This window comes from Castanea sativa, chromosome 12, assembly GCF_040712315.1.
Source record: "Castanea sativa cultivar Marrone di Chiusa Pesio chromosome 12, ASM4071231v1".
NCBI classification, from domain to species: domain Eukaryota; kingdom Viridiplantae; phylum Streptophyta; class Magnoliopsida; order Fagales; family Fagaceae; genus Castanea; species Castanea sativa.
Genome location: NC_134024.1, coordinates 22981386 through 22990711, shown reverse-complemented (window position 1 = coordinate 22990711; position 9326 = coordinate 22981386). Strand labels below are relative to the sequence as shown.

General features: G+C 38.0%; 1 protein-coding gene and 1 pseudogene across 1 annotated transcript; both read left to right on the top strand.

The window, feature by feature from the left end:
* Positions 1–716: 716 nt before the first annotated feature.
* LOC142620384 (uncharacterized) lies at positions 717–1573 on the top strand. The gene is made up of 2 exons (XM_075793758.1): positions 717–1148; positions 1253–1573. Exons 1-2 carry the CDS (start codon positions 717–719, stop codon positions 1571–1573), a joined length of 753 nt encoding a protein of 250 aa, XP_075649873.1.
* A 5579-nt stretch (positions 1574–7152) lies between these two features.
* Positions 7153–8316, top strand: LOC142619298 (aspartic proteinase CDR1-like; annotated as a pseudogene).
* The last annotated feature ends 1010 nt before the right edge of the window (positions 8317–9326 follow it).

Here is a 9326-nt window from a genome sequence, read left to right as displayed (position 1 = left end):
TAATGTCCTTCGGACTCAAGAATGCAGAAGCCACGTATTAGAGGTTGATGAACAGGATGTTCACGCACCAGATTGGGAGAAATGTGCAAGTTTATGTGGACGACATGCTGGTAAAAATATTCAAGAATCCAACCACTTGAGCGACCTCCAGGAGATTTTCAACACTCTTCGGTCTTACAACATGAAACTGAATCCAAGCAAGTGCATGTTCTGAGTTATCACAGGAAAATTTTTGGGGTTTATGGTGTCCCAAAGGGGTATTGAGGTCAACCCGAAGAAGATGAAGGCAATCATGGAGTTGGCTCCCCCAAGGATGGTGAAGGAGGTACAAAGCTTGAATGACAAGATAGTAGCCCTGAACAGGTTCATATCAAGGGCGGTGGACAAATGTCTCCCTTTCTTTCAAACGCTGAGGAAATCATTTAAGTGGACGAACAAATTCCAAAAGGCATTTGAAGATTTGAAGGCGTATCTCTCCTCTCCATCATTACTCAGCCCATCCAAGCCGGGGGAAGAATTATTTCTATACCTAGTTGTCTCCCTAGCGGCCGAGCACTCAGAGGAGCAGAAGAGAGGTACCCATAGATGGAAAAGTTGGCCTTCGCATTGGTGACCGTCGTACGAAAACTCAAACCATACTTTCAAGCATACACTATAATGTTATGACAGATAAGCCCTTACGCAAATCAATGAGTAGCCCCAAGGCTACGGGATGAATGACATTATGGGCGCTAGAGCTAAGTGAATTTGATGTTCGATACCAACCACGAACCGCTGTGAAGGGGCAAGTAATAGTGAACTTCATCGGTGAGTTCACCTTCACGGAGGACCAGGGGGCAGAGGAAGCTCCTATGTGGAGCATCCACACGAACGGTTCCTCCAACAAACATACAGGTGGTGTCAGCGTAGTACTCCACACACCAGAAGGAGACAAGATCGAGTGCATGCTCCGTCTAGACTTTTCTACAACCAATAACAAAGCAGAACACGAAGCCTTAATAGTAGGATTAGACCTTGCAATAGCTACAGGAGCTAACAGTATGATCGTATACTCTGATTCTCAAATCGTGATCAGTCAGATTAATGGTAGTTATGAGTGCAAGAATGAAAGAATGAAGAAGTATCTCGAGGAAGTGAAGGCCGAACAAGTAACATCCAGATCAAGTTGATTCAAATCCCAAGAGAAGAGAACTAGGATGCCGACCGACTTGCAAAAGCAGCTTCCGCAGAACCTATGATCATCCCTGACCAGGTATTATCTTTCGTGCAACTTGCCTCACTGATAGATGGTACTAGTGTGCAGGAGGTAAGCGATGAACATTGCTGGATGACTCCAATAGCCGCATACCTAAGGGATGGCAAATTGCCAGACGACAAGGAGGCTGTAAGAAAGTTGAAGGCTAAAGCCTCTTGGTTCGTTCTGATCAAAAACATTCTATATAGGAGGGGCTTCTCTCGACCATACTTGAGATGCCTCGCCTCTGAAGAATCAAACTATGTTATGAGGGAGGTCCATGAAGGAATTTACGGCAACCACTCTGGATCTAGGTCTTTGGTGCACAAGTTACTCTAGGCAGGATATTACTAGCCAACGATGCAGAAGGATGCCAACGCATACATCAAAGCGTATGACAAGTGCCAACGTTTTGGCAACTTCATAAGGCTACCAACAGAAGAACTCACCACTATGACGGCCCCATGGCCATTTGCACAATGGGGGTTAGACATTATGGGCCTATGTCCAACTGCGGTAAGATAATTGAAGTTCTTAGTGGTCGGCATTGACTACTTCACTAAATGGGTGGAAGCAGAGTCTTTGGCCACCATCACGGAGAAGAATATCTGAAGCTTTGTTTGGAGAAATATCATTTGCAAGTATGGCATACCAAGGGTGCTCGTTTCAGATAATGGAAAGCAATTTGACAACGACACAGTCAGGGATTTCTGTTCACAGCTAGGGATCAAGAACTACTACTCGTCACCCGCCTACCCGCAGGCCAATGGACAGGTTGAAGTCACGAACCGATCCTTGCTCAAAATCATCAAGACTCGGCTCGAGGGGGCAAAGGGCATATCACCGGATGAGTTGCCAAGTGTTTTATGGGCATACAGGACAACGGCAAGGACTCCAACAGGAGAAACACCGTTCCGATTGGCGTACAATAGCGAGGCTGTCATACCAGCAGAAGTAAGGCTTACAAGTTACCGAGTTGAGAACTACGAAGAGACCAAGAATGATGAGAACATCCGTTTACATCTCGACCTGGTGGACGAAGTCAGAGTGACGACTGAGCAAAGATTAGCGCGGTATCAGAACCTCTTGGCAAAGCATTACAATTCTAAGGTCAAGCACAGGGACTTCCAAGTTAGAGATCTTGTCTTGAGGAGAGTAATCAGCGCCACAAGGGATGCCTCCCAGGGGAAGCTAGGACCTAACTGGGAAGGACCATACAGGATCACTTCATGGCATAGGAAGGGAACATACTACCTAGAAACACTGGACGGGAAAAAGTTGATTCACCCGTGGAACACGGAGCACCTAAAGAAGTACTACCAATAGACGATGAACAAAGACAACAATAACGTCACTCCTCATTCCAGTTTATCTTTTCCAGCAGATAGTTATAGTTTTTATTTTCTACAGTACTTTTAGAGCCTAAAGGGCAATTTGCTTATTTTCTATGAACAATATTCTACTTATCCATTATAATAAAAGGAATTTATTCAAAGCATATGGAATATATTTTGCTCAGGTTTTACCAAGTCCACATAGTGGACGAATCATCCCAAGAAGGATGAAAATCTACCAAGTCCATATAGTGGACGGATCATCCCAAGTAGGATGAAAATCTATCAAGTCCACAAAGTGGACAGATCACCCTATGAAGGATGAAATTTATTTAGTCCACAAAGTGGACGGATCACCTTATGAAGGATGAAAATCTATCAAGTCCACAAAGTGGATGGATCACCCTATGAAGGATGAAATTTATTTAGTCTACAAATTGGACGAACCACCTTATAAAGGATGAAATTTATTTAAAGTCCACAAAGTGGACTGGTCACCCTATGAAGGATGAAATTTATTTAGTCCACAAAGTGGATGGATCACCTTATAAAGGATGAAATTTATTTAAAGTTCACAAAGTGGACGGGTCACCCTGTGAAGGATGAAATTTATTTAGTCCAAAGTGGACAGATCACCCTATGAAGGATGAAATTTATTTAAAGTCCACAAAATGGACGAGTCACCCTATGAAGGATGAAGTTTATTTAAGTTCACAAAGTAGACGGGTCATCCTATGAAGGATGAAATTTATTTAAGTTCACAAAGTGGATAGGTCATCCTATGAAGGATGAAAAACTGCTACGTCCACACAACGGATGAGTCACAAAGTGGACGGATTAACCAACTGACTAAATCTCCGACCTCACCAATTAATGGGGCTTAAACCATGTGTGGACAAACCACATGACCTGGTTAGAATATCTATGTGACGAACCCTAAATTATGGATTGCATATCTGATAAAAGATGATATATAGGAAACAAACAACAAGTAGATGGTTAAAAACAAACAACTGAAATACTTGAGCCCTACAAAAGGGGATATGTCCACATACAAAAAGCACAATGGATAAAGTTGTCCTTCACATCTAAAAAAAAATTAAAAAAAAAAACTACTGCTTGGGAGTACTTTCGAGTTTCTCTTCATTTTCTGGCTGACGGACATCACCTTCTGCGGGCTTCACTTGACTTTCGACAGGAATCTGGTCTTCATTCGCAAAAGGGACATTGACGGCCAACAATTCTTCTATACTCTCTGAATGGACGGATTGGGCTAAAGTCTACCCCTGAACATCAATGGAGACATGGGACACATCCAGGTTTGGATATGAAGCTTTGACCTGACGGAGGGAATCATCGAAACCTTCAGCGAAGGAACTTCCAAGCTTTGCTATAAGGAGTTCGGAGTCACGATACTCCTGTATTGCCTCCTCTCTAGCCTGGCGGAGCTGATCCTTGGCGTCCGTGATCTCTTTTTCTTTGTCTTTCAAAATCTGTGTTAGCTGCTCCGTCTGCTTTTCTAGCTCCACCCCGACCTGCTCAGAGCAGGTAAGTTTTTTCTCCATGTTCATTTTCCAGGTCTTCAAATCGTGCAGCTCGGTCTCCATCGATTTAGATTTTTTCCTAAGATGGTCCAAGGCCGTCTCATGGTTCAGACAACGACCCATCAGCCCCTTCATCATCAACATCACCCGAACGGCAAGAACTCATAAATACGGTAAAAAAATGGTAATATGAAGGTCGCAAAGACAGATGGGGGATACCTGAGCAATAGTGAAAAGACCCGTCTCCCCCATTGCCTTGGTAGTATGGTTGCCGAGGTCCTCGTAGTCATCAACGATGATAATGGACGAAAGTTTCTCCAGTGCATACTCCGAATCCTCTCTAAGGAGGACAGGTGGTTTCTCGCTGACGGGGGCTGACCTTTCATTAAGCCCTTGCCCTTTCCTGGCCCAAGGGGAGTGGCCGTTCTCTTGTTTTCAGCTTCAAGCCCTACGACGGTCTCGAGTGTAGTCTTGATTTTTTTGGGATGACAGTCGGATTTTTCCGGCTGCTTCCTTTTTGACGGGACAGATGAACCCGTCCCCTTGGTGGTTTAGGTACATTTGTTTTAACCTAAAAAAGAAAATTCATGTTTTTTATTTTTTATTATAATTAGAGAGAGAGAGAGAGAGAGAGATTAATGTTTAGTTATCACAGAAGGCGAGACTAGTTCCTTGAATCTACACATTGTTATCAAAGAACACCTGGAATCTACGAAGAGTCCCTTGAATCTAAACATGCTAATGTGTTTTATTTTTGACAAATCAACCTTGGAACTTATAGTTTTTTGTGGTGAGTTTTTGTTTTTAGATTTTAGGATTTTGGCTGAAACTGTGCCACTTAGGGGAAGGTTTTTGTTTTAAGTTTAGCTTTGAAACTATGTAGTTTTGATGCATGCTATCTCTTTGCTTGGTCATCACTAAAATGACATAGTTTTGAGGCTAATTTGTCAAAAATAAAACACATTGGCATGATGTTGTGTCACTTAACAACAGAAATTAACCGTGAGGGTGAATTGCTAATAGAATCAAACTTCAGCATGTGAAATCAAGTTTTCAAAACTTTGGGATGTAAAATCTAGTCAACTCCAAACTTCAAAGGTGTAATTTGCAATTTACCACCAAAAAAAAAATGAAGAAGACACCTAGCAAATGGGTCTGTAACAGAAAAGATAGTATAGCCTCATCACTTAGCAAATAAACGAGTTTTTTTTTTTTTTTAAGAAAATATTTAAAAGAGAAATAAATAAATAAATAAACAAATTCACTTTTATAGAATTCATATATACATATATTACCCAAAAAAAACCCCACTCATTACTCAGATTCACCTAGTACATGGTCACACGAGTGATTACTAATTGCGTCATTTATTTAAATAAATAAATAAAAAGAAACCTAGTCTATGGGTCCAAACTCATAAGACGAGAAAATATTTCACTAAAAAAAAACAGAATGTTAATGATAGTCTCAATTAAAGAGAGAATAATAGAAAGAGAGGCTTTGCCTCTGCTTAAATGTGTGTCTATATATATATATATATATATATATATATATATATATATAGACACACACCATGTTGCTTTGCGTAGATTTGATGGTTGGTGCCTAAAGTGGTGTTGTATTGCCTGCCTCTGTTATGTCTCATACCTCAGTTCCTTAGTCGGTATGCCTTCCTCAAAAGTAGCAAGTGCCTTTGCTCAATTTCTTGTTTATGTTTTTTTTTTTTAAATTTATAATTATTTATTTTGATGGAATGTTTTTGGGAATTTGCTGTGCAGGATCAGACTGGTTTTGGTTAAAATTTTAAAAGGGCCAGTTCAATTGGTTGAATGACTGAGCTAAATTTTCTTTAGTTTTTCTCTTGGTTAATTTATGGTTGGGCTAATCTTTCTTGGACTTGTTATTTTTTTATTTTTTTGTTGAGATTTTCTTATTAGTAATTTTTTATAGGCATTTTGCATTTGTTTAAAATGGTCAATGATGTTGTTAGCAGGCAAGTGAAATTTGATTGGGTAAAATTGCCAAAATTATTTTGTCAATTTTTTTTGGAGAGTTTTGGGGGGTGGGAGGGGCTCCAGCCACAGGAGTTGAGAAGAGAGGGTACAATATTTCTTACTCTAATATAATGAGATTAAGAAATCAACTTTTTTAGATTTAAGAGAATTTTTTTTAAAATTATTTGTGAAACACACACACACACACACACACACACACATAAGGGAAGGGGATGAAATAAGGGAATACACTTACACGCCAACACCAAAACTACATGCGGCAGTTAGTGTCGTAGAACAAGTGATAAACTCTTTCTCAATATCATATCTTATCGATGTGAGACGACTCGACAATACTGAATATATTTTTTTATTTGAGAAACACACACACACACATATAGGGAAGGGGGATAAGATAATAAAATACACTCACATGCCAAATATGACTCATTAAACCTAATATATACTTTTTCTTTTCATTTATTCTTGTTTAGCATTAGAGAACTCTTAAGTATTTTTCCTCTTTTTGGTAGAGTAATTGAATGAACAGAAGCTTTAAAAGTTTCAATTCAAATCATGTTTTGGAAATGCCTTTTGGTTAAGTGGCATCCGACTATTAAGAAAATCTTGTCTTTGCCTTAAAAAGAAAAGCAGTTCCTTTTAAATTGCAAAGCCAAACAAAATTTTATGTCTATTTTCATAAAATAAAAAAAGGCGGATTTTTCATGTTGAACTGAGGGTCCTAGGTAAACAAATTTATTCTTAAATAAGGTTTTTTAATTTGGAAGAATTAAATAAATATTGATGACCTATTTTTCCAAGAAACAAGAGATATGTTATGATATTATTGCACTTATTTTTTGTTATTTGTTTTAAATTTTGTTAAGAAGAAGCAAATTTGGGTGGATATGAAATTTTCTAGTAAATGATAAAGCTAAAAAAAAAGGGTAATTGTTATAGATTTGGTTTAATCGTATGGGTAAATAAAAGCCTTTTGTGGCCATTATTGTGTCATTCTGTGACTCTCTCCCAAAGCTTGAACTTTAATGGCAAGCAGTGTCAGATTTCATCCATGCTTCCTTGTTGCCTCTATTCTCTCATATTATGTTATAGGCCTTTTGGCTACAGCTCATAATGTTCCCCAAGCACAATTAATACCAAACAAAAATCAAAATCTCATGAAGATCTCAATTGGCACTCCACCAGTTGACATTTATGGCTCCATCGATACAGGCAGTAACCTTGTGTGGACACAATGTCTACCTTGTGATGCCTACTTCAAACAGAGTCATCCCATGTTCGATTCTAAAAGGTCCTCCACATACCGCAAAATTTCTTGTCAATTAGAAGAATGTCGTATACTATTGGATGATACCACTTGTTCTCCTCAAAATATTTGCAATTACAAGTATGGATATGTTTCTGGTTTGACCAAAGGTGTTTTGGCCAAAGAAAAAGTTACCATTTATTCTACCTCAAGGCAAGCGGTTTCCTTTGACATTGCTTTTTGATGTGCACATGACACAGGTGGCCATGTGGTGGGAATCATTGGGTTAGGAGCAGGGCCTTCATCCTTCGTTTCACAAATTGGTAGCAAGAGGTTTTCTTATTGCATGTTGCCATATGGTACTGATCCTAGTATTACAAGCAAGACAAGTTTTGGCAATGGCAGTGAAGTTGTGGGTGATGGTGTGGTTTCAACACCATTTGGAGCTGGAGATCAATATTATGTGACACTAGAAGGAATTAGTGTTGGAGACACATATGTACCCTTTAACTCTTCAGGTAAGGTTTCTAAGGGCAACATTTGTATCGATTCAGGATCACCACCATTGACTTTGCCACCAGATTTTTATGATCGCTTAGTGGTGGAAGTGAAGAAGCAGATTTCAATTGATCCTATTAAAAATGACACACTTTTGGGTACACGGCTTTGCTATAGAACTGAAATTACTAATGAAAATGGACCAATATTAACTGTCCATTTTGAAGGTGCAGATGTGGAGTTAAAGCCTATACATACTTTCAATCGACCAGTTAAAGAATATGAATATTACTGCTTTGCAATTACGAATATTGCAAATACTGAGTTGGATTTTAAGGATGGCACAGGAGTATATGGCAGCAATGTTCAAGCAAATTTTTTGATTGGGTATGACTTGGAAACAAGGATGGTCTCCTTCAAGCCAACTGATTGCACCAAATTGTAGAGTTTGCCACTTTCATGGAACCTATACAATCAATGGAATTAAGATATATACCTACTTATACTTCATAAATATAGCTTAATTATCCTTTTTTTAAATTTTAAAAAAAGGCTTTATTTTCGTTGCGATCCAATCGCATTTCCAGCAATTTAAAGAAATGTTTTTACTAATCGCTCCTCTTTTGTTGTTAAAAAAATATAAAGTAAGCTTTACATGTTCTTTTCTTATTCATTAATTGTTTTGGATTGGACCTAGGGAACTCTAATATTTATTTTCCCTCTCTCTATGGAAGACTTATTTGATTATCATCAAAGAAAGCCGTCACCGAAGTTTTAGAAAAAGTTTAATTCAAATCATGTTTTGTCTCTTCTAAAAAAAAAAAATCATGTTTTGTGAATGACTTTAGGTTACGTGGCAATCCTGCTCTTTATGGTGGTTTAGGTACCTTTGTCTTCGCCTAAAAATGAAATTCATGTTTTTTTTTTTTTTAAATGAGAGAGAGAGAGAGAGATTCATGTCTAGTTATCAAAGAAGGCGAGGCTAGTTTGATTTCTTACGTGATTTGTATATCTTGAATTCTTTAATTTTGCACAAATACATCATTGACCTTGGACTAGGGAGTTTTGGATCACTATATGGTTTGTTCTCTTCTACAATGTACCTAACTTCAGCTCCTTAATTAGGTTATATATATAATTAGGTTTGTATACATATATTCTCTCTCATACTCATAGCATGTTTGTCCCTTTAATTATATACGGTTTATATAAATATATATATATATATATATATATATATATATATATATATATAAATTGTGAAAAGGTGATACATATATGTGAACGATAACATAATATTATTTTGATAAGTATAAACTATGAGAATGATAATTTACATTTATTATATGGACACTTCCTTTAATTTTTTTCTAACTTAACTGAAATTTGTGTGTGTGTGTATATATATATATACACGTTAGAATTTGGAAATCTAATAATTTTATCCCCTTAGGA